Consider the following 26,169-nt stretch of genomic DNA (forward strand, 5'->3'; position numbering starts at 1 on the left):
GTGTACACCTGAGGTGAAATAACAACAAAGCAATACAAACACACGTACACACCTCAGGCAGTATAAGGGGGTATCAGATGTCTCCCATACCCCCCATACACCCCTCTTCAACTTCCCCAGAGGCAACTACTGCTTATCCAGTCTCCTCAAAAGGAGACATGATAAACATGTGTGTGTATGTGTGTGTATGTATCTATATTCTATATCTATATCTATATCTATATCTATATCTATATATATTTTTTTGAGATAGAGTCTCACTCTGTCACCCAGGCTGGAGTGCAGTGGTGCGATCTCGGCTCCACCTCCGGGTTCAAGTGATTCTCCTGCTTCAGCTTCCCCAGGAGCTGGGATTACAGGCGTCCACCCCCACGCCCAGCTAATTTTTTGTATTTTTAGTAGAGACAAGGTTTAATCATGTTGACCAGGCTGGTCTAGAACTCCTGACCTCATGTGATCCGCCCACCTCGGCCTCCCAAAGTGCTGGGACTACAGGCATGAACCACCACACCCAGCCACGTGTATATATTTTCAAATGTCTTTACAGATATGTGTAACTACACATACATCCCAAAGAAGACTTGAAGCGTTGTGTTTTTAAAAAAGTTTAAGTCTCAGAAATGGAACCTGACATGATTTCACCCGGCATTACACAAATATCCCTAAGTCGATTCACAACCTGAAAATCAAAGGGAAGTTTGAGGAAAACAGGTCAGCATTTGAGAAATGGAAACAATTAAGCAAAAAATGCTGTTCTCGCAGGCCCTGCCCCGGGGTTCGCCAACGGTCATCTCATAGAAGGCTCATTACAGATGCTGCTAACCCCCCAGGACCGGGACCCGGTAAAACTCCTACGCTGCGCTGTTAAAAAATATCGATTCTCAGGCACCGCCCCAAAAACTCGGAGCAGAGCCTGGCTGGGTCTTTTTGAAACAAGGGCCCCCACGTGATTCTCAGGTTCGGGCAAGCTTGGGGCACAACCCTGTCTTAAGTAACTCCCCAATTTGAAGAAAGTAAACACCCGGGGAACGTAGGTGGCTTTCTTACTCCCCGTTGGATATCATTTACGCGGCGCAAGGAGGGGTCTCCCTCGGGTCTCATCGAGGTCCCAGCCAGTCTGAGCACGAACGCTAATTAGCTCAACCCCCCGAGGACCACGCCTCCGTCACCTGCCGGGTGGGGCCAGCGTCGGGTTGGCCCCAAAAGCCCTCCTGTGTGGTCCAAGACCCAGTGCGCCTGAGTCACGGGGCGGGAGCGGGCGCGTGCTGTATAAAAACACACATTCCTGGCCTCGGCCACCTGAATCCAGAACTTTCGGAATCAGCATTTTTAACCGCGTCCTCCAGGAACATGTTCTCCCTGCAGTTGGAGGGAGACACCAGAGTGTCTCCAACTCTTTTAAAATTTAAATTTGGGTATGCAGCCAGGGTTGAGAGCCAGGAGTGGAGGTCGTGCTTCTCAGCTTGGATGCACATCAGAAAAACCTGTGTGTGTGATGGGGGTGGTGAGGGAGGGAGACGGCTTTTAAAAAATGTATATCCCAATGCCCAGGTCCCAGCCCAGACCAATTAAGTCCGAATCTAAAAGCGCAGCCTGTGCAGCGCTGCAGCCACAGCCTCACCTGGGAGCTCGTTAGAAATACAGGAGCTCAGGCCCCACCCCAGACTCACTGAGTCAGAATCTGCATTTTAACGAGATCCCCAGTGACTCGTGCGCACATTAAAGTTGGAGGAGAGCTGCGCTTCTGAAATTTTAATGGGCCAACGAATCACCTGGGGATCTCGTTAAAATGCAGACACGGTTTCTCAAACTTTAATGTGCATGCGAATCACCTGGGGATCTTGTTAAAATGCAGATTCTGATTCAGTGGGTCTGGGGTAGAGCCCGAGAGTCTGCATTTCTAACGAGCTCCCAGGTGGCGCGGGCTACCCGGGCGCGGACCACAAGTTCACCGGAGTCCTGGGGTCTTGGCTCCAGGCCAATCAGCCGTCAGGACTCTTGATAAATCGCCCCGCTCGGCTGATGAGCAGAATTGCCGGGACATGCGCGTTCCAGCCGAAGGGGGTAATTTCCGAACTCCGGGAATTCGTTGTGTGAAGTAGGCCACTCCTAGGGACGCGCGGGGAGCCCGGTCCTCGCGCCATGTCGCGGCGCAAGCAGGCCAAGCCCCAGCACCTCAACTCCGAGGAGCCTTGCCCTGCGCGCCGGGAATGTGCGGAGGTGGCCCCGCAGGTGGCGGGGGAGCCGGGTGAGTAGCGCCGTTGGAGCCCCGCCCGGGGGCTGGGGGCTGGTGCCCAGAGGTTCTCCAGACTCGCGCGGGTACGAGGACCGGGCAGGGGTCCTGAAAGGGCGGGCGAAGCATCCGGCGCAGAGTCCAGGGACTCGGACCTGGGCGTCCCCGAGCCCCGCCTTTGTAAATTACATCCTCCTGGAGTCAACCGGTCCCCTTCCCCGCCTGAATTCCTCTAGCCACTCCTCTCAAGAGCTAGTCAACGAGTTTGCCTCCCAAACACGCTGGAAGGATGCTCAGAGGACCCCCTCAGAGGCTGTTTTCGGGGTGCGCGGGCACCCGAGTCCCCGGCCCCCTTGGCACTAGGCTTCGGCTGCGCGCCTGGAAGGTGGCTCCTTGCCCTGGGGTTACGTTTCAAATGCGTTGTCCAGGGAAGGCCTCACCAAGGAGTGGACGTTCGAGCGAAGACCAGAAGGATGGGAGGGAGCGAGCCGTGCAGGTACCGGGGGAAGAGCATTCCAGGCCGAGGGAACGCAAGCGTAGGGCCCAGGGCGTCAGCGCTGCTGTAGCCGGAGAGGTCACTGGAGGCCGGAGAGGTGATGGGGGCAGGCGGTGGCGGGTGGGGGGCGGCCATGAGCCCCGGTAAGAGCTCTGCATTTTTATCTGAGCGAAGTGGGAACCGTGGTGGGGAAAGAGCAGTGATATTGTCTCACTTAACAGGCGGCCCCCACACCCCCTCCTCGGCTGCCACGTGGACACAGGATGTAGCCAGGAGATCCTCGGCTACCCTAAGCCCCCTGGGCAGCATTTCTCGTCCCGAGATCCTCCGCTTCAGAAGAGCCTACGGGAGGGGACCTTTTCTCGCTCGCCGAATTCCTCCCGCACATTAGGGACCCCCTCGCCCCCGCCCGTTCCCCACCTCCATTGGAATCTCGGGGGTGGGGCTTGGGAATCTGCATTTCTAAGGCGCTTCCCTTTTTGCTTATTTTGAGCTTAGATTAAGAGATTGCAGGTTCCTACTTTCTCTTCGGCTCCCAGCTCCCCGTGGTTAGCCGATACCTTTCCCTTAAGAGGGTGAGGAAAGGAGTTGTAACTGGACTTCCTCTTCTCCCCCGCTCTTTCCTGGCGCGGAAAGGAGGATGTAGGGTCCCCTCTGCGGGGAGGCTCACCCGTCCAGAGACGCAGGCTTTCCAACTTCCGCATCAACTTCCACTACAGTCGGTCTGGTGGGCTTTGACCACACCTTCCCGAGGAGGTGGTGGAGGGGAGTAGTTTAATGAAGGCTCCACTAAACTAATAGCTTGTATGTTAAAATAAAGTTTGTCCGGGTGGAGCTACCATAACCAGAATAGTATAACCACCCTTGTGCCCAAGGCCTGGGACGGAGATAGGCAGGTGAGACTTACAGCATCCGCCCCCCTGGGGCGAGGGGCGGGGCTCTTGCTGATCTCTGCGCCTAGGGGAAGCTGGGGAGGTACTGGGGATGCTGAGTCTTTGTGGGAGATGTTTATAGCAGAGAGTTGCTGAATAACCCCAGGCTGGGGTTGAAAGTCTGTTCACTGAGCTACTTTGGATTCCTGCAGCCTGGAGCCGCACCCAGTGTTTCGGGCATGGGGAGGGTGTTGTGCGTCCTGGAGTACTGAGGTGCCTTCTGTGGGAGCGGAGCAGGACGCAGACTCTGCCGGCCCAGTAGTGTGCCTCAACCCCAGCCACCACTTCGGAGAAAAAGCCATCTTCCAACTGACTTTTTATCCTAGCATCTTTAGTCTGCGACACTGGCAAGGGGGTACATTTTTTACTAAGGTTGGGCCACTCTTAATTTGCAAGTGTCTTTGCAGGGAACAGGGAAGTTGAGTATCTTATCCAGGGGGACACAGCTGATAAATGGTAAAGTAGCTTTTGGAGGAAAATGGAAAGTAACTAGTAGACTTCCTGTCACCACCAGTAAAATGACGGAGGGTCCGGAGGAACCTTACTGAGGGAACATCATCCGTTTCCCCAGGGGTTAAAACCCTCGCCGTGCTCACCTGGTTTCTAATTGTCAAATGTGGCCTACCCCCACTTCCAGAGGCCGAGGTCTCCCCCAGCCGCACCCTTCCTAGGAGAGTGGGCTTTGGCCCTTCCTTGGTTTCCTGGATGTCTAAATGTAAATAAAATCTGAGGCTCCTTACACCACCTCATCAGAGGCTCTATCTGGGTCATCCTTTAACCCACCTCTTATTTTCTAGTTTCCATTGAAAACAAGCATTTTTCTCCTTCTGAGAATCTGGTAGAATCTTATGTGTATATCAGTGAATAACACTAATAGCATTTATACAGTATTGACTAATACATGAGGTTCTCTTACATATACTAAAGAACTTCATCTAAGCTAATGAGATGGCCATAATACCCATTTCACAGATGTGGAAACTGAGGAACAGGGAAGTTGAGTATCTTATCCAGGGGGACACAGCTGATAAATGGTAAAACTTGAAACTTACCAGCTGGTTTCCCAGTCTGTTCCCCAAACCACTGTGTTATACAGTACCTCACTTAGATTTGTTTCCAGTCTTGCTTGACTTCTGTGGAATTAAACCCTCAAGTTTCATGGTTTTCTCTTCTAGTATGTGAGTTGCTAAGCAATGAGGCTTTGTGTCTTCCCCTGAGGGCCATAGGATGGGTTGCAGATCTGGCAAGTGTGGGTTCCAATGAGCTGAAAACTTCCAGTCCTGCAACCTTGAGCATCTGAGCCAGTTTCTTGCTCACAGAGTAAGTCTCAAAAGTATGGTTCCCAGACCAGCATCGGCATCTATTAGGAACGTGTGAGAAATCACTGGCTCCACCCCATACCTACTCAGTCAGGAACTCCGGGGGGGGAGCCTATGCCACCTGTGTTGTAAGCAGCCTTCTAGGCAGTTCTGATACACGCTCATGTCTGAGAACCACTGGCTGTGGGCTGTGCTGCTCAAATCGTAATGTGTTGTGCTCAGGAATCACCTGGGGATCTGGCTAAAGTGTAGATTGGTTCTGTAGGCCTGAGACTCTGCTGCCTTTTTTTTTCTTTTTTTTTTTTTGAGATGGAGTCTCTCATCAGGCTGGAGTGCAGTGGCACGATCTGGGCTCACTGCAACCTCTGCCTCCCAGTTTCAAGCGATTCTTCTACCTCAGTCTCCTGAGTAGCTGGGATTACAGGCACCCGCCACCACACCTGGCTAATTTTTTTTTTTTTTTTTAAAGTAGAGACGGGTTTCACCGTGTTAGCCAGGATGGTTTTGATCTCCTTACCTCGTGATCTGCCCGCCTTGGCCTCCCAAAGTGCTAGAGGATTACAGGTGTGAGCCACTGCACCCGGCTGAGACTCTGCATTTTTAACAAGCTCTCAGGTGATGCTGGTGCTCTAGGAATAGCCCTTTGAGTAGCAAGGACTTACAAGTAATACAGCAGAATCCTCTGGCAAGTGCTTCAAAAATGCAAGTCCCTGAGGCCAGGTGTGGTGGCTCATGTCTGTAATCCCAGCACTTTCGGTGGTTAAGGTGGGCAGATTGCTTGAGCTCTAGCAATCTAGCTCTAGATTGTTTGAGACTAGCGTGGACAACGTGGCAAAACCCTGTCTCTACAAAAAAAATAACAAAAACTAGCCAGGTGTGGTGGTGCATGCCTGTGGTCCCAGCTACTCGGGAGGCTGAGGTAGGAGGATGGCTTGAGCCTAGAAGGTGGAGGTTGCAGTGAGCCATGTTGGTGCCACTGTACTCCAGTCTGGGTGACAGCGAGACCATGTCTCAAAAAAAATCGCAAGTCCTTGGAATCACAAATCCCTACTTGATCCACACTACCACCCCTCTGCCTGCCCTAAGTTTTCAGTGACTGTAGGGTAAGGCCTGGGAAACTACATTGAACCCATGATCTAGTTGATAGTGACAGTATCAGGATTACACTTGGAAGAAACATTGGGAGTAGGACTAATGCAGACTTTCTCAACCCCAGCCCTGTTGACCTTTGGGACTGCATCATTTCCTTGTGGGGGCTGTCCTGCACACTATGGGATATCTAGCAGCATCCCTGGCCTTCACCCACTGGATGCCATTCTCACACGTGCATGCAAACAGAAACATGACAATTGAAAATGTTCCCAGGCATTGCTGAGTGTCCTTTGGTGGTAGAATGGTCCCCAGTTGAGAGCCACTGGACTAGATCACTTGTTAAGGGGCTTCGAGCACAGCTACTAGGATGTGAAATCTGTAGTCCTCACTTGTGACATCTGAAGCCACATAATTGCATTTACTCAGACTGAGCACCGTACTGAGAACTTATATTTTTTCATCTTGTTTAACTCTGCAGCTCTGAGGCATGCATGTTGTCTCCTTTTGCAAATGAGTACACTGAAGCTCAGAAAGGTTAAGTAGCTCAGCCAGTAGCACAGCACATGGCTGAGCAAACCCTCTGCCTAAAACCGAAGCCCTCACCACTGTGCTGTACAGCTTCTCATGCTAAGATTCCTTTACCCCCACAAATGCTCTCAATAAAAGTGAAATCCACCTCTTATAATAACCTTGGAACAGAGAAAGTCCCAGATCTTGGCCTATAATTCATAAGCTAGTCAATCTTTTAAGACTTTAGATGGCTGCACACAGTGGCTCATGACTATAGTCCCAGTACTTTGGGAGGCTGAGGTGGGGGATCACTTGAGGTCAGGAGTTCGAGACCAACTTGACCAACATGGTGAAACCCTGTCTCTACTAAAAATACAAAAATTAGGCAGGCGTGGTAGTGCACGCCTGTAATCCCAGCTACCTGGGAGTCTGAGGCAGGAGAATCGCTTGAACCCAGGAAGCAGAGGTTGCAGTGAGCTGAGATCGTGACACTGCACTCCAGTCTGGGTCACGCAGTGAGGCTCCATTTCAAAAAAAAAACTTCAGACCTTGATAGGACCTTTTTTCCTTTTAGATTTAAGTCTATTTTGAGATATTTCAGAATCTTCTAGGAGTACTTAATCTTTGCTATAGGAATTTTAAAAGCTATATATTAGATTGAAACATGAAATTATTTGACCGTCTTGGCTAACAAAAATGGCGATTTCACATAGTTCAACCTTCCTAAAAATAGAATAATATAGTGAATTCTCACCCACTGATGCACTTCAACCATTAATTACATGTGGCCAATCTCATTTCTCCTTATACCAGCTCTCCTCCTGCCCTGGATTATTTTTGAAGAAAAACTCGTATGTCATACAACTTGTAAATGTTTCAACATTCATCCTTAGACTATGGGGAATGCTTTTTAAGCTCTAATTCCATGTTCACACCAAAGTATAAAGCGCTTGTAGCAAAACTCCAGCAAGTGAGCACATGTCTTACTATCTCAAACAGCTTTTCCAGTGTATTCTACTCAGGAGCCACAATGTTTTCGGCCATCTCAAGTCTCTCAGTCTTTGGTTTTTCTCCTTTTCCATCTTCTTTCGAGTTATTTGTTGAAACAACTGTTTTATCCTGGAGATCAGTGATGTGTGGCCTGTGACCTTTTGCTGAACTGAGGCAAAACAAATCAGAAATCCAGAGTAAGCATCTTAAAAACAAAACTTTGATATTGCCATGTTATCCAGCTTTTTGATGTATGTAACAATGTTTGGGCTGTTTTCGTCTTATTCCACTCTCTCCTAATTTGTGTTTATTATATTTTACGGAAATATCAGCCTGGGATGGATTAGAAATTGTTTGAAAAAACTAGTCTTCACACCATTTAAGAAGTACTCATATGTTACGTTTTTTTAGTTTGGATTTTGCCAGTTTCCCTGTTAGGTGACAGTGTCCTATCCCCTGTACTTCTTGAAAACTGTAGTAAGGGGAAGAGGACTTTTGCAAGACAGAGCATACGTGGCTTTTTTTTTTCTTTTCCTTAAGACAGAGTCTTGCTCTGTTGCCCAGGCCGGAGTGCAGTGGCACGATCTCGACTCACTGCAACCTCTGCCTCCCAGGTTCTAGTGATTCTCCTGCCTTAGCCTCTCAAGTAGCTGGGACTACAGGTGCACACCACCACCCCTGGCTAATTTCTGTATTTTTAGTAGAGACAGGGTTTCACCATATTGGCTAGGCTGGTCTTGAACTCCTGAGCTCGTGATCCACCCACCTCGGCCCCCCAAAGTGCTGGGATTACAGGCATGAGCGCCTGGGCACATGGCTTTCATTTTTGTTTTTAATTATTTCTGGAAAAGTGAAGGAAGGTGAAACAAACTTAAACCTACTGTATTCTAAGACTTAGCATGGTAGTTATAATTGAAAAAGTAAGCAAAACCTTATGCCTCAATTTCAGCTTCAGAGCTTGATAACGATGTTCCAAAAGCAGCCTGCCTCTCCACTGAAAGCGGTGACACTCAGAAGACCCCTGTCATCACTCTTCCCTCAGAGGCAAGGGAGCAAATGGCCACCCTTGGAGAGAGGACATTCAACTGTTGCTACCCAGGTAAGAATAAAACCCAGCGTTCTGAGCCAAGTGCTGATATGCAAGCCCTGCGTGAATCCCCGAGCGGCCTGCTCGTGTTACTCTTGCATGCTGATAACACGCGAGCATCTACATCAGCACACACAGCCTTCCCTAGGGGGCCTGAGAGTCCTGTAGCATCCAGAGCTCAGCGTGGGACTCGCCAGAACATTGGATTCGTAGTAACTTCCATCCTGAGATTATACATATACAGAGACTTTTTTTTTTTTTTTTTTTTTTTTTTTTTGGAGACAGTTTCACTCTCGTTGCCCAGCCTGCAGTGCAATGGCGCGATCTCGGCTCACCGCAACCTCCGCCTCTCAGGTTCTGGCAATTCTCCTGCCTCAGACTCCCAAGACAAGTTCTTGCTCTGTTAAGGCTGGAGTACAGTGGTGTGATCATAACTCACTGCGGCCTCCAACTCACTGGATGCATGTGATCTTCCCTCATCGGCCCCTGAGGAGTTGGGACTACAGGCATGCACCACTATGTCTGGCTGACATTTTTGTTTTAAAAGTTATGTGCCTCTGAAGCTGTAGTCGAGAAATAAACCAGATGACGTTTAAGCCACTGAGAGTGGTTTCTGAAAGAACAAACCAATATCCTCCCTCAAACACACAAGTATAGGATTTGTACTATAGACTAAGGGTTGGCAAAGTGTTTTGTAAAGAACTAGATAATATTTTAGGGAGGACGGGCCTGGTGGCTCATGCCTGTAGTCCCAGCATCTTAGGAGGGGATGGGGGTGTCTCTATGTTACCCAGGCTGGTCTCAAACTTCTGGCCTCCAGTGATCCTCCCACCTGGTCTCCCAAGCTTGAGGATGACAGGCATGAGCCACCACACTCAACTGAGGTTCTCTTTTAAGAATTATATTTTTCAGGCCAGGCATGGTGACTCACACCTATAATTCCAGCACTTTGGAAGGCTGGGGCAGGCAGATCACCTGAGGTCAGGAGTTCGAGACCAGCCTGGCCAACATGGTGAAACCCCATCTCTACCAAAAATTCTAAAATTAGCTGGGCATGGAGGCGGATGCCTATAATCCCAGCCACTCGGGAGGCCGAAGCAGGAGAATTGCTTGAACCCAGGAGGCGGAGGTTGCATTAAGCCGAGATCGTGCCACTGCACTCCGGCCTAGGCAACAGAGCAAGACTCCATCTCAGAAAAAAAAAAAAAATTGTATTTTTCTTTTGTAGGTTGCCACTTCAAAACTGTGCATGGCATGAAAGACTTGGACCGCCATCTCAGAATCCATACGGGTAGGTATCCACTTTGTTCAACAGCTCAGTAAGAAGATAGGAAGTGAATGTGAATTAAGCACTAGGGACACAGTAATGAACAGGATGGTCTCTGCCTCATCTGCCTCATGAAACTCAGTCTAGTGGGGTGGGCTTGGGAGAAGGAACAAAGGGGTATGAGATGAAGATGAAGAGGTTGCCAGGATGAGCTACACAGAGGCCTGTGGCTATAGTAATCTTAGAAGAGCAATAAGGTAGCTTCTTAAAGGTGCTTTCTTTTAGGGCAGTGAGCTGCTGAGAAGAGAAATAAGATGTGCTGAAGCAAAAGAGTGCCATGATCTATACCAGGGGTCTACAAACTGCAGCCCATGGGCAACTCCAGCCTGTTGGCATGCTCCTTTGTTTACCTATTGTTTGCAGCTTTCTGGCTTTACAAGGGGGTAGTTGCTGCGGGGACTGTAGGGTACACAAAGCCTTAAATACTATTTTTTTTTTTTTTTTTTTTTGAGACAGAGTCCCCCTCTGTCACCCAGGCTGGAGTGCAGTGGCACCATCTCAGCTCACTGCAACCCCCGCCTCCCAGGTTCAAGTGATTCTCCTGCCTCGGCCTTTTGAAATAGCTAGGATTATAGGTGCCTGCCACCATGCCCGGCTAATTTTTCTATTTTTAGTAAAGACGGAGTTTCGCAATGTTGGCCAGGCTGGTCTCGAACTCCTGACCTCAGGTGATCCACCTGCCTCGGCCTCCTAAAGTGCTGGGATTACAGGCATGAGCCACCAGGACCATCCTCCCTAAAATAGCACCTAGTCCTTTACAAAACACTTTGCCAACCCTTAGTCTATAGTACAAATCCTATACTTGTGTGTTTGAGGGAGGATATTGATTTGTTCTTTCAGAAACCACTCTCAGTGGCTTAAACGTCATCTGGTTTATTTCTCGAATACAGCTTCAGAGGCACATAGTCCACAGCTGGTCCAATGGCTCTGCCATCCTGGACATGTGGCTTAGCGTCTGGGTCTGAGGCAGGTGCTGTAGTTCTCTGCATCTCTTAGCCAGCGGGCAATGGAAGCAGGCCAGGGGGCCCACGGCATGCCTCCCTCGGGCTGTGACTCAGAAGCAGTGGCCCTTGTGACCTAGGGGAACAAGAGCGGGACTTAGTCATGGCCACACTGAGCGTCAAGGGGACATGAGGGATGGTTTTAGGAGGGGCAGCACATGCCCAGATGAGCCTCTGGAGCCCCTTCACTGAGAGGACAGAGATTTTTGGACAAAAATGGTGGTCTCTGTCCAGAAAGATAGGCATTTGTAATGTTATAATAGAGGGTCACTTTTAATAGAGGCCCTATGTAATATTTAATAGAGGGCATTATAATAGAGGGCCACTTTTGCCTGGGGACGGTGCATCATGATAAGCGTGTTAGCAAGGAAATGTTTGATCTTCACCTTGAAAGACAGACTACCAGGATGACGATGTCAGTGAAAGCATGCAGGTTCCGGAACCCTTTGAGGAAAGATGAGGCAGCTCAGTTTAAGAATTTCAGAGTGGGTGACTCTATCCTGAAAATAATTTGAGCGCTTGTTCTCAACTGGGGCTAGGCTACTGCCATTCAATGGGTGGAGGCCAAAAATCTTAAAATTCACAAGATAACCTTCACAAGAATTAAAGGCCTGGAATGTTCACTGTGCTGGGGTCGACTCCAAGAGATGTACAGGGGCTGGATTAATGTTTTCTTGAGGTACTGTAGAGCATGCTGGGGACCCAGGACATATAAGGTAAGGCCTTGTTCTTGAGTCAGGGAAGCAGACGCGCCTCCCTGGTGTAAGCAAACTTAGGCCACTTCTCCGGGCCCAAGGTGACTGCTTTAGTTCTTTGAATTTAACTAATGGAAAGTAGGAGAAGAGGCATGGGGGCCTCACAGTATTCCTCCCTTGGGGCATGACCCAGAAGTCGCATCCTTTGTGACTACTGGGACTCACGTAATGGTGGTTTAAAACCAAAGTATTTCTGCCCCGTGATGTTCCAGGTGTAAGTGATCAGGCTGGTGTGGGACCAGCCTGGTGGTTTCAGGGACCCAGGCTCTTGCGTTGCTTTGTCATCCCAAGGGTGCAACTCGCATTAGCCTGCTCCACAATGGCCTCCTGCCACCTTAAAGGCACATTGCTTGGGCTCGCCTGTTTGGCCAGAACTTAATCACATGGCCACCCCCAGCTGTGGAAATGACGGCTGGGAAAAGGAAGTTTCTCCTGTGTGGTCGTGTGCCCAGCTGCAAAGAAGGTTCTGTTACCAAGGGAAGAGGGGAAAGATCAGGGTGTCTCTGACCCAGCTATAAGTGGGAGGCAGCGATTCTAACATGTGGTTCTTTTGGATTGCCTAAGTCAATTAACATATGCAAGTAAGTTTTCTGTTTACGACTTTGTACTTGGCCTTGTGTGCCTTGGCTTTGGTGCTTCAGTTCAGATTGAAGAGTAGCAGTCAACGCAAACCATCTGTCTTATTTCCTCATCGTGGGCATGCTTTGATGTCGCCATCGTTGTAGGGTTAGAAGCCCTGGGATTTTGGTTGAGATCACTTATGGCATTCAAGTTTATTCTTAGCTTTCTGAGGTTGGTTTTCTGAGGTGTGTGTGTAATTGGGAATAGTCGTTGCATTTCAAATGTATTGCGTTTTCCTTTTTATTATTTATTTATTTATTTATTTATTTGAGACAGGGTCTTGCTCTGTCGCCCAGGCTGGAACACAGTAGTGCGATCAGGTTCAGGTGATCCTCATGTCTCTGCTTCTCGAGTAGCTGGGCTGCAGGCATGCCCCATTACGCCCAGCTAATTTTATTTTATTTTATAGTGATGAGGTCTGTGTTGTCAAGGCTGGTCTCAAACTCCTGGCCTTAAGTGATCCTCCTGCCTCAGCCTTCCAAAGTGCTGGGATTACAGACGTGAGCCACCCATCCCCCAAGCCCTGTCTCGCTAGCTCCTGTGGCATTTATTTAGCTTCGTAAAGAAGATTGATTTATGTTTGTAGTTTTATTCCACTTTGTATTTCTTCATTTGGCATTGGTATCAGATAGCTGTTATAAAGTGAGCTGAAGCAAAATCTTTCTCTATGCTCTGAAACAGTTGACTATAGAAACGCCTTTCCTTGAAAGTTTGGTAGAACGTGTACACAATCCCCTCTCTGCTCCAATCCTTAGGAGCATAGGAGGAGGTATAGATTAGGCTGAGATAGCAATGTCAACCTCAGTGACAACTGAAGACTGCTCCGTATATGCCGCTGTCCCCCACAGTCACCCCAGCTGCATTCCTTGTGGTCTTCTCTCCAGGACCCAGTTGGTAGATCTGCCTCTGTCCGGAACAGCCAGATGAAGGCATTCTTGACCTTTGTTCTGCTGTGCACTGCTGGCAATTTGGATGGACTCTTCTCAAAAAGATGTCTTTAATAAGATATATCACATTTTTAAAAACCATAGTATTATATAATCAATGTTAAATGTGCAATTTTCATACTTTAAACCTTTGCTACCCAAACTGGTACAAAGACCAGAAATGTCCACATCAGCCGGGAGCTTGGTAGATCAAAATGCAGGAACCCAGGCTGCACCGCAGACCTCCTGAATCAGAATCTGCATTTTAATGAGACGCTCCCAAGCCCAGGCGGTTAATATGCACAGTAGTCCCAGAGACCTGCATTTAATGTCAGGAGCCTAGTGGCTAGCAAGTTAATTACCCTAAGTGCAGAAGTGAGCATAAGTGATAACTTGGAGAACTACAGCGAGTGTAATGTGGTACAACCACATTTCAGGTCCATTGACGAGCGTTTCCAGCACTGTTGTTAGTGTAGTTCATTGCCTACATCGATAATTGGAGGCAATGCTAAACTGTAGCTAGAGGTAGGGAAGATAAAAACGTAATCATTTCCCATATAAGATCTTAGACCGTGAAATTTACATGCAGACCCCAGATAAAAATCTCCCGATGGCCGAGCACAGTGGCTCACGCCTATAATCCCAGCACTTTGGGAGGCCGAGGCAGGTGGATCATCTGAGGTCAGGAGTTAAAGACCAGTCTGGCCAACATGGTGAAACCCATCTCTACTAAAAATACAAATATTAGCCAGGTGTGGTGGCGGCCGCCTGTAATCCCAGCTACTTGGGAGGCTGAGGCAGGAGAATCGCTTGAACCTGGGAGGCGCAGGTTGCAGTGGACCAAGATTGTGCCACTGCACTCCAGCCTGGGAGACGGAGTGAGACTCCGTCTGTAAAAAAAATTTGTTAAATCTCCTGATTTGGAACACTGCAGGGTATCTTGGGCAAGAGAAACAAGTGTGAGGAACCACACAGTGGCCCTTGACAACAATTCTTGTCACTTTCTGTCATATTTCATTAGCCAGAGTATGTCATGCCCAAACCAGAGGCTGCTGGGACAGCGAAGCATAATTCTCCACAGAAGTTACAGCACATACTTGCAAACAATAAACAATTCACCTTAGAGAGTAGATCTTTAACATAATTCTTCATTGTCACCAATCTGTTTCATTTCGGGTTGTTTTGTTTTGTTTTTGAGAGACAGTCTTCCTCTTACCGAGGCTGGAGTACAGTGGTGCAATCTTGGCTCACTGCAACCTCTGTCTCCCAGGTTCAAGTGATTCTTGTGCCTCAGCCTCCTGCGTAGCTGGGATTACAGCCATGCACCACCATGCCTGGCTAATTTTTGTATTTTTACAGTGGAGACGCTGTTTCACCATGTTGGCCAGGCAGGTCTTGAACTCCTGACCTCAAGTCAAGGCCGATCCGGCTGCCTCAGCCTCCCGAAGTGTTGGGATTACAGGTGTGAGCCACCACACCCAGCCTGTTTTTGATCTTTTTCTTTTGGGGAGGGGGGACAGAGTCTTGCTCTGTCGCCCAGGCTGGAGTGCAGTGGTGCAATCTCACTCACTGCAACCTCCGTCTCTCAGGTGCAAGCGATTCTCCTGCTTCAGCCTCCTGAGTAGCTGGGATTACAGGCACGTACCACCACACCCGGCTAATTTTTGTATTTTTAGTAGAGACGGGGTTTCACCATCTTGGTCAGGCTGGTCTCGAACTCCTGACCTCGTGATCTACCCGCTTGGCCTCCCAAAGTGCTGGGATTACAGGTGTGAGCTACCGTGCCCGGCCTTGTTTTCGATCTTTTAATCCAGGCTTTGTAATTTTACATCTTCCTGGACCATCACCCATCTTATTGAGTCTTCTAAATTTATTGGGGTAAAGTTCTGCTTAATAGTCACAATTGACTTTGTGTATCCGTAGTCCCCTTCTGCTTTTCCAAAGTCCATTGGAATGGTTTTCAAATGGGTACAATTTCGCCCCCCAAGGGAACAATGTCTGGAGACATCTTTGGTTGTCACAACTGGGGAAGGAAGGGTTCTACTGGCATCTGGTGGGTGGAGGCCAGGGATGCCGCTAAACATCTTACAACGCAGAGGAAAGTACCAAACATCAAAGAATTGCCAGTACTGTTGAGATTAAGACCCTGGACTGTTGGTATCCTCTTTTTGAGCTAAGCCTTCCTTCGTAAGCACCATTTTTACCTTTATTGATCAAGTGCTGTATGTAGCCTCAATTCTGTCTTTTGGGTTCTTGAAGTACATACTGTGCACTTGATTTCATCATTTTGTTAAAAATGAACTTAAGTCTACAAACTTCTTTGAAGCCATTATAGGCTATAGGCTTTTTTTTTTTTTCCTTTTTTCTTTTGGGACGGTGTCTCGCTCTGTCTCCCAGGCTGGAGTGCAGTGGGGTGATCTCAGCTCACTGCAACCTCCACCTCCTGGGTTTATGCCATTCTCCTGCCTTAGCCTCCCAAGTAGCTGGGACTACAGGCACCTGCCACCTCACACGGCTAGTTTTTTGTATTTTTTAGTAGAAATGGGGTTTCACCGTGTTGGCCAGGATGGTCTCGATCTCCTGGCCTCGTGATCTACCCGTCTCGGCCTCCCACAGTGCTGGGATTACAGGCTTGAGCCACCGCGCCCGGCCTATAGGCTTTTTTTGTTTGTTTTGTGTTTTGTTTTGTTTTGAGACAGAGTTTCGCTCTTGTTGCCCAGGCTGGAGTACAATGGCACGATCTCGGCTCACCGCAACCTCCACCTCCTGGGTTCAAGCGATTCTCCTGCCTCAGCCTCCCAAGTAGCTGGGATTACAGGCATGTTGCCACCACGTCCAGCTAATTTTTTTTGTATTTTTAGTAGAGATGGGGTTTCTCCTTGTTGGCCAGGCTGGTCTCGAACTCCCAAGCTCAGGTGATCTGCCCGCCTCAGCTTCCCAAAGTGCTAGGATTACAGGCGTGAGCCACCGAGCCCAGCCACAGCTATAGGTTTTGAAATAGGAAACTCTTATCTGTTTCTAGAGTTTGTAATCTAATTTTGACAAAAACGGTCCTAGAAGACATTCTAAAACTTCCAAGTTGACATTTTTGAAAAACCATTTGTGAAGCCATGTTATACTCATGAAAGTTTTACTTATATCTACATACTGAACTCTCTCATCCGTATGAAGTTTTTAATGAATTTCACCATGATTTCTATTTTGCCTGATGCTAAAATTGATATTCCTACTTTTTTAAAGCATTTTTCTAGACTTTCTTATTCTGTTCCTATCACTTTGATTTACGTATCTTCAGAACATTTAGTGGCTTTTTTCGTAATTTAACTTAAATATATTTTTAAACTTTTATTAGAGATGAGCTCTCCCTATGTTGCCCAGGCTGGTCTCAACCTTCTGGCCTCAAGCAATCCTCCTGCCTCGGCCTCCCAATGTGCTGGGATTACTGGTGTGAGCCACAACACCTGACCTATAATTTAGATCTTTAAGAGGGAAATGTAATACGTTTTTGTTTATAATATTTAGTTTGACATCTAGTTATCTGATATTTGATGTGGTTTTTATTTTATGCTGTTTGGTTTTTTTGTTTCATTGAGACAAGTTCTTGTTCTGCCACCTAGGCTAGAGTGCAGTGGTATGATCAGAGCTCACCTCCTGGGCTCAAGTGATCCTCCCACCTGAGCCTCCCGAGTAGCTGGGACTATAAGGGTATACCACCACACCTAGCTAACCCTTTTTTTTTTTTTTTTTTGGTAGAGACAGGGTCTCGCTATGTTGCCCAGGCTGGTCTAGAACTTCTGAACTCAAGTGTTGGGATTACAGATGTGAGCCATTGTGCCCAACCAAGTCTTTTTTTTTTTTTTTTTGAGATGGAGTCTCCCTCTGTCACCCAGCCTGGAGTACGGTGGCGTGATCTTGGCTCACTGCAACCTCCTCTTCCTGGGTTCAAGCCATTTTCCTGCCTCAGCCTCCCAAGTAGCTGGGATTACAGGTGCACACCATCATGCCCAGCTAATTGTTGTATTTTCAGTAGACAAGGTTTCACCATGTTGGCCAGGCTGGTCTCGAAATCCTGACCTCAGGTGATCCCTCCACCTCGACTTCCCAAAGTGCTAGGATTACAGACATGAGCCACCATGCCCAGTCGCCCCAACCAAGTCTTTTGATAGTTGTTTTTCTCTTGTCTGAAAGCTATACTTTTTCCATTGTACTATTTTCTCATGTTCCCATCTTACCTTCACCATTACCCTTATTTTTTATTCTGGTGTACACTGTTTTAAGTGTGATACCAAGTCATATATCAACTATCTTCTCCTCTCACTGAATGCTAATTCAAGTATAAGACTCTATTAAAACAGTTTCTATAGAAAGTTGAAGATCCTGTTCCTATCTTGCCGGCATCCACTGTTCTGAGGAGCTTTATGCTGATATGAGCATTTTGCTGGTGGTTTTCTTTCTGGAAGCTTCCCGATCTCACCATTCTTAGGGTTCTGAAATTGGACCACCCTGCTTCTAAATAAGATACATGACAGTCTTTAGTGTTGGGAAATAATTCTTCTCTGTTCTGTCCTGGACCATCTAGAATGAGTTTTCATGTCTTAGCTTTTGGCATCTTTTTCCTCTTGTCCTTTTGGGAGATTCTTTAACTGTGTCTTCCATTTCTAAGATTTTTCTTAATAGGTGGTTTTTTGTTTTTGTTCTGTTATTTTATAAGAGCGGTTTTAGGTTCACAGCAAAAGTGAACCTAACGACCAGAAGATACAGATATTTCCCGTATGTCCCCTGCTTCTCCATATGCACAGCCTTCCCCATTACTAACATTACATTTGAGTCATGCATCTTTACGATAGATGAACCTGCACTGACACAACATTCTCAACCAAAGACCATAGTTTATAGTAGGGTCCACTTTTTTTTTTTTTTTTTTTTTTTTTTTTGAGACAGCGTCTTGCTCTGTTACCTAGGCTGGAGTGCAGTGGCATGATCTCGGCTCACAACCTCAACCTCCTGGGCTCAAGTGATCGTCCAACCTCTGCCTCCCAAGTAACTGGAACTACAGGCATGCACCACCACACCCAGCTAATATTGTATATTTTGTATAGAGACAGGGTTTTGCCATGTTGCCCAGGCTTGTCTCAAACTCCTGGGCTCAAGCGATCCACCCACCTCAGCCCCCCAAAGCACTGGAATTACAGGTGTGAGCCACTGCGCCTGGCCAAGTTTCACTCTTGGTGTTGTACATTTGTGGGTGTGGACAAATGTATGATGACATACATCCACCAATAGCTGTCATTCAACACTCTTTTTGCTAGTCAACTTATTAGAACTTTTGTTTTGATGGCCATAGTTTTCATTTCGCTAATTTCATTTCTTCCCTTTGCTTTAGTAACTAAGTTCTTGACTTGGGCGTGTCTTTCTGGTTCTGGCTTTCCCCAAGCATTTGTTTATTGGGTAAACTAACTTTTATTTAGATATCAGCCTGGAATGGTTGGGCTTGGGGGTAGTGATGAAACATGGCTGGATGGAAATGTTCTGGGTGTGTGATTTTCTGCTATCCCTGGCATCTCTAACTACCAGGCCCTTGGATTCTTTTTCTGACCTCAGCATCCTTTGACCAACAGCCTAGGGGGAGATGGCATGCTGCTTGCTGTTTGGAAGAAGTGAGAGGAAGGGGTTCATCTGATCCTTCTCCATGTGGTTCATGAAGCTGTCCAAGATCCCTACAGCTGCCACTTCTTATTCTGAGTACTTCTATAACAACTGCCATTTTTCCCAAGCAGGGTTTGGCCTATAATTTCCTCCATCAATCTGATTTTTTATGTCATCTGTCCCTTAGGATTTCTGAGCTATCAATGAATGATACACATTCTTGTTTCCCAATATGCTGATGTAGACTTCAGTATCTTCCTCTCTCGGTATTTGGACAGGAGGAGGCAGCACACCCATATGCCCAGGCTACCATCTTGGTCAAATATCTGTAGCCATCTTGACCAAAAAACCCTTAACTTTGACTCCTTATGTGTTTGAAGGAGACAAACCACACAAGTGTGAGTTTTGTGACAAGTGCTTCAGCCGGAAGGACAACCTGACCATGCACATGCGGTGCCACACCAGTGTGAAGCCACACAAGTGTCACCTGTGTGACTATGCTGCCGTGGACAGCAGTAGCCTCAAGAAGCACCTGCGGATCCACTCTGACGAGCGGCCATACAAATGCCAGCTCTGCCCCTATGCCAGCCGCAACTCCAGCCAGCTCACCGTCCACCTGCGATCCCACACGGGTGAGTCCCTGACCAGGAAACCTCAGTCGCTTACTTTTTCTCTAATTTCTTAACCTTCATTTACTTAACACAAGCAACTTAAATGACTTGGTGTGGTAGAAGTACAAGAATTTGGAACTTCTATGATAATTGTGAGGTTTGTCATTTTTCTGTTGCCGGAACAACAGCTTTTGGTAAAATATGACTGACAGCTGGGTTTTGTATCTTGACTACATGGAATCCAGCTGGGGTGGATACCCACTATAACTGCCAAGAAGGTAAAGATGTATCTCCAGTTAGACCTATAAACTAGATGTTTCAGTAAATGTACACACTGATTGCATGGCTTAATTGGGAATGTAGCAAGATCCATTAAGTATAATTAAAAATCATAAACTTTTAACCTTAGGAACTTCCTTCCTTTCTTTATGGGAGCCTACTGAAGTGATAGGACCAACTCAATGTGGCATGGAAAAATGGGGTTTGGGATATTCATAAGGATGCTCATAAGTTGAAAATGTTCAGTGAATTCCTGGAAAAGGATGAGCAGACAGGAACATAGTAATGTTTAAAATTGAGTATAGAAAGCTGTGTCCCAGCAGACAAATGGGAGGCAACCATACAGTTGGGAGCCAATGTTCCAGCCAATATCCAAGTGCCCTGAGGGCTCTGAGCTTGGAACAAGCATGTAGACAGCCAGGGCCACAAAGCTTGGGAGACTAGCCAAGGCCTGGCAAAACTGCCCAACTAACCCAGTAGCAGGTGAAACCTCTGGCATCCATGTCTAATCATTAAGCCAGTCTACTTTCCCAAATATAGTCAACCAAGGATCATGAGTCATTTATAGGAAATGAACGGAATAAAATGAGCCAAGTCAATAACTAATCCTGGAAGTAAGAGTACTTGGGTAATTTTCACATTCTAATTGGTGTCTACCCACTGGCAGAAATGTTGCATCCAAATAGAGACCTATGAAGAGATAATGAGAACAAAGAGGTATGAAATAAAACTAGGATTGCTAGCTATGCAATTAATTTCTCAGAGATTAGGGGGGAAAATTGAGTGAGTGAACTGAGAATAAGAGTCAGTCCTGAAGTCTGGTTTCTGACCAGGTCTAGGAAGAAAAGAAAATGGAAGTGAGAAGAAAATAGAGTGAAAATAGAAAATCAAATGAGAAATAAAGTCCGTAATTCTAAGGGGCCAGGAGAGTAAAAGTGCTCACAAGATTCCAATCAGGATGGAAGGGAGTGGACAGGGGACATCTATATCTAGAAATATGTCTGGGGTAGTATTGGCTTCTAGGAGACAATGGGAACAGTGCCCTCCCTCAAGAGTTGGGAAATGATTTTGAACTTAGAATTCTATACCCAGCCAAACTACCTCAAGTATGAGAGCAAAATAGAATGATGTGCAAGGACTCGAGACTTTACTCCCAGCCACCATGCTAGTGGGAGTTACTAGAAGATAAACTCTAGCAAAGGAAGGGAGAAAACATCTGGCATGAGATATTTGATATGTGAATACCTGAATATGGCTAACTGGGATTGCAGCAAAGAGAAATATCAGGCTGATACTTGTATAGAAGGTCAAGAAAAACTAAATCAGAAGTTTTAAAAATCCATTTAAAAAATTCCTTTGAAAGTTACAAAATTATGAGAGTGGATGACTTCTGAAATTGAGATGCCTTTTTTCAAGAAATACAATCTAATCAAGAAGCAAGCTAAAATGTGCCCCCAAATGAGCAGCATGTAAGAAAAGCAAACAAAATTATATTGATGGGTTACCCCATCCACTGGCCCGAGTGTGACAGCAGACTTAGAAGGAAGTGATTGTAATCCTGGTGCAGTGTTTGGCTCCGATGAATAACACATTCCTAGTCACCATTTAAATTATTTATAATTGGCTTCTGAACTTGAAATCTGAAAATGATTAAAGTATGAGAATTCACCAGACAGAATGGAAATTTTTTTTACTTAAAGGTGAAAAGAAAGCTGCTTCTAACAAGTGAGGAGTTAAGTGTGGAGAAGAGGAGTGAATCCTCAAAAAATCTCAAGCTGACGGACTAAGATGTGAGGCTACTACTCAGCTTAAAAGCGCAAAAGTCGGCCGGGCGCAATGGCTCACGCCTGTAATCCCAGCACTTTGGGAGGCTGAGGTGGGCGGATCATGAGTTCAGGAGATCGAGACCATCCTGGCTAACATGGTGAAATCCCGTCTCTACTAAAAATACAAAAAAATTAGCTGGGTGTGCTGGCAGGCGCCTGTAATCCTGGCGCTTTGGGAGGCCGAGGCAGGCAGATCACGAGGTCAGCAGATCGAGACCATCCTGGCTAACATGGTGAAACCCCGCCTCTACTAAAAAAGTACAAAAAATTATCCGGGTGTGGTGGCGGGCGCCTGTAGTCCCAGCTACTCTGGAGGCTGAGGCAGGAGAATGACGTGAACCCGGGAGGTGGAGCTTGCAGTGAGCCAAGATCACACCTCTGCACTCCAGCCTGGGCAACAGAGCAAGACTGTCTCAAAAACAAAAAAAAGTGTAAAAGTCACAACCACCAGAATGCAGGGAGAGGTTAGGGAAAGGATGGGTGTGTAGGATAAGATGCTTATCTTTGTGTATATTCAACTGATGTTTAAAGCGACAACCTTCAAAACAACTAGAAACCCTTAGCAATGTCTCCAGGGAATGGGACTCTAAATTAGAGAAGAGACCATGGCTCTTTATTATTTGTCCCCTGCTGCCATAATTATGCATTAATATTATAAATAAAATTCAGCCTGTACTTATAAAAGTAAGAAGCTTTCACTTGAAATACAAGCTCAATAACTGATGTCATGTAGATTAAACACTATAGTAAGCATCTTCACAGGTCTTAGCTTGATTTGAAGCAGTTGTTTGTAATTTAAATCTCACGTCTTCTTGCACATTCAATTCTGGGATGTCAAGTTAAATGGGAGTTTAGATTTGAAACTGAAGGGGTCATCAAGAGTATGAACTTGAGTGCCATAGTGCCTGGGTTCCAAATCCCTGCTGTTTGACCTAAGTCAAGTAACTTGACCCCTCTGAGCCTCAGTTGCCCCATCTGTAAAGTGGGAGTAACAGTACCCACTCATAGGATTGTAGTGAAGTTTGCGTTAATATGCACAACAAGTGTTGTCCTTAGGAGGTTGTGGGTAGAGTTTACAAAACAACGATCTCACTGCGGCCAAGTGTGCTGAGGCAGGTTGGGGTGGGAGGGTCTGTTTTGCCTGCCTATTCTAATGGAAACACACCTTCCATTGCTAGGGGATACCCCCTTCCAGTGCTGGCTCTGTAGCGCCAAGTTCAAAATCAGCTCGGACTTGAAAAGGCACATGATCGTGCACTCGGGGGAGAAGCCTTTCAAGTGCGAGTTCTGCGACGTCCGCTGCACCATGAAGGCGAATCTCAAATCGCACATCCGCATCAAGCACACCTTCAAGTGTCTGCACTGTGCCTTCCAGGGCCGGGACCGGGCTGACCTCCTGGAGCACAGCCGGCTGCACCAGGCCGACCACCCGGAGAAGTGCCCAGAGTGCAGCTACTCCTGCTCCAGCGCGGCCGCGCTGCGCGTGCACAGCAGAGTCCACTGTAAGGACCGTCCCTTCAAGTGTGACTTCTGCAGCTTCGACACGAAGCGGCCCAGCAGCCTGGCCAAGCACATCGACAAGGTGCACAGGGACGAGGCCAAGACGGAGAACTGGGCCCCTCTGGGCAAGGAAGGGCTCAGAGAGAGCAGCTCTCAACATGTGGCCAAGATCGTGACGCAGAGGGCCTTCCGCTGTGAGACCTGCGGCGCCTCCTTCGTCAGGGATGACTCTCTGAGATGCCACAAGAAGCAGCACAGTGACCAGAGCGAGAACAAGAACTCAGACTTGGTCACCTTCCCACCGGAAAGCGCTGCGTCGGGGCAGCTCAGCACCCTGGTCTCCGCGGGGCAGTTGGAGGCTCCCCTAGAGCCCAGCCAAGACCTCTAGCTCAGCCGAAGGGGGTCGTCAGGTGTCGGAACTTCTGAGCGGTGCTGTTGCCCAGCCCTCCAAAGGTGTGAAGCCAGTGAGACAGGTTTTGGGCACCCCTTGCGGGGCTGGCCGCTCCAACTTCACAGGCCTCCAGAGGCGATGGCTGGGGCGACAGTGATGAAAGCAAAACAGTGCTGTGGAGACACTTCTCGCATTTGTCCCTTCCCTCCAAGGATTATCTGAGCAAGTCGACTTGGTCATTCAAAGGAGGGGTCCACCGATCCCTGCTCTATCCCATGGGGATAGCTTCTACGTAATGAATTCCAATTTTAAAACTGATCCATCTCTGATGGAATTATTACACTAGTTAGACGATATAGAAAACTAAAACTAATCTCTATAGTGGGAAGGGTTAAGGTGAGGAAGGTATACATGAAGGGTCTGGGGTTGCTGGAAAACTTCTATTTCATAACGTGGGTGATCGTTCTAAGTGTTTGCCTTATGTTTGTGTGGTTTCTTTTACCTGTTGTCTTACAATAAAAAAGGCAGACTCGTGGTAGTATGATGTAAGGAATACTCAATTTTGCAGTCCTCCACAGACAGTTATGGTAGGAGGTTCTCCATCCCCAGCCCCCACCCCATTCAGTAACTTAATTATAAATGCACCTTGGATTTCTCAATGAGTTCCTACTGTAGTAAAACGAAATGCATTTTGACCTGGAGGTGGCGCCAAAGATCAAGCTAACTAGCCCAGCCTGTGCTTGTCTTGTGGAATTCAAAATTCTGTTTACTTCTATTTGGAGAGAAAAGTCCAGGGGCCCAGTGGGCCCTGAGCTTTGTGCTGGGATATGTGATACGTGGGACAACCTCACACCAGCATCTGTTTCATCACGGAAAGCATTTAGTGTTTGCTGAACTGACAAACTACTGAAAATCCAACCTCTTCTCATAGATGGATCCTTAGGAGGTTATGAAATCTCAGTGGATATAATACTTATCCAAAGTTGCTTGGTTTCTACTTTTGGCATCTTTCCTTCGAATACTCTTTTTTAATATAAATTCTTGTGTGCCCTCATCAAGTTGAACATCTCTGAAATTGAAACAGATTAAGTGGATCCATTGTTCTTGGTAAACTAGGAAAAAAGGATGTAAAATTTTATAGATTGTATGGAAGGGACTATTTCACTTGTGAAATAGAGGTACCTAGTTTGTTAATGGTGCTGGTTTGGGCATATCTGACTCCGTTGAAGTTTTCCATCAGGGTGATGGTGTACTGCTGAATCTCTATTGTAAGAAGAAAAGAGACCCAGGATAGAATTAGTCTCTTTGGAGATAATGGTTTTGATCAGAAAAGTGGTTACTGAATGCTGGCGTGATTGTACAGTTGCTATTGTTACCTTTCTGCTATTTGTCGTTGAGTCTGATCTGCCTTTCTGTTCTAGAAGGTTGTTGACATTTCAAGTGGGAACCCATAGATTGAAATCACATAAACGTTCCTTGTACTTCTTGTTGTAGCTCTTTAGATAAAGAGGAAAGATATCAGTCTTTTTAGAAGGCTTTTTTTGTTGTTATTAACAGCTGTATGGACTTTAAGGGTTTTATATCTAAGCTGGTATCACCCAGCAAACTTGGATTCCCAGTAAAGCAGAGGTGAGTAAAAAGCTATGAACCCAGTATTAAATACTTCAGGCAGTCAGGGGGCCATAAAGTTTTTTGCAACTACTCAGCTCTGTGGTTTTAGTGCAAACGCAACCATAGAGTGCAAGAAAAAACAAATGTGTCTGTGTTCCAATAAAACTTTACAAAAACAGGTGGCAGGCTCAATTTGGCCCATGGTCCTAGAATATAGCAAACTCTCCTGCAGAGGACTTTGCTCTGAACTGGCAAGTGTGACTTGTAAAACACATTAAAAGATACCAAATTTTCTGGCAGAGACACAAATGGATTTGCACAAAGCTGAGAGTGTAGTTCAAGAGAATAAGGCTGAATGAGTATTATAAAAAACTTGGGGAAACTGAAAAGAATTTTTGAGACTGGTAAGAATTCCGACATTCAGAAAAGTAGGCTCAGAGGGAAGTCTAGGACCAGGAAACTTCTAGGAGTAGGGGTGGTCTTACCTGACCGTTTCTAGGAAATTAGAAGGTGGCAGTGAGTGGAGTTAAATCATTCAGAAGTGGGGGCTGAACTGGCTAAACCTGCTAGAATGAGACTTAAAATGTACAGGTAATGACCAAATAAAACAGCCGTAATAGAAAGAAGCAGCTAACATGGCACAGACCAGAATGGCAGTTCTTACACCAGCCTCCATTTGCAGAGCCTGCTGGATCTGGAAGAGGAAACAGAGTGTTTGCAGTTTGACTTCACCTGAGCCCCGGGGATCCAGAAACTTTTCCAGTTAAGGGCCAGATAGTAAATTTTTTTTTTTTTTTTGAGACAGAGTCTTTCTCTGTCGCCCAGGCTGGAGTGCAGTGGCCGGATCTCAGCTCACTGCAAGCTCCACCTCCCGGGTTTATGCCGTTCTCCTGCCTCAGCCTCCCAAGTAGCTGGGACTACAGACGCCCACCACCTTGCCTGGCTAGTTTTTTTGTTTGTTTTTTTTTTTTTTGTATTTTTTAGTAGAGACGGGGTTTCACCATGTTAGCCAGGAT

General features: G+C 46.8%; 1 protein-coding gene across 2 annotated transcripts in view; it reads left to right on the top strand.

Annotated features, from left to right (window-relative positions):
* Positions 1-25,920, top strand: part of ZFP64 (ZFP64 zinc finger protein) — a 100,011-nt gene extending 74,091 nt beyond the window's left edge. The window contains exons 1-5 of one of the 2 annotated variants that reach the window (XM_037982636.2): positions 275-2,248; positions 8,522-8,671; positions 9,888-9,950; positions 19,316-19,567; positions 22,830-25,920. In XM_037982636.2, the coding sequence (XP_037838564.2) occupies positions 2,143-2,248; positions 8,522-8,671; positions 9,888-9,950; positions 19,316-19,567; positions 22,830-23,539 (1,281 nt within the window). In that variant the 5' untranslated portion in view covers positions 275-2,142 and the 3' untranslated portion in view covers positions 23,540-25,920. Of the gene's footprint in view, positions 1-274; positions 2,249-8,521; positions 8,672-9,887; positions 9,951-19,315; positions 19,568-22,829 lie in introns of those variants that run through there. The other variant, XM_008013900.3, reaches the window with a different exon arrangement.
* The last annotated feature ends 249 nt before the right edge of the window (positions 25,921-26,169 follow it).

This window comes from Chlorocebus sabaeus, chromosome 2, assembly GCF_047675955.1.
Source record: "Chlorocebus sabaeus isolate Y175 chromosome 2, mChlSab1.0.hap1, whole genome shotgun sequence".
NCBI lineage: Eukaryota > Metazoa > Chordata > Mammalia > Primates > Cercopithecidae > Chlorocebus > Chlorocebus sabaeus.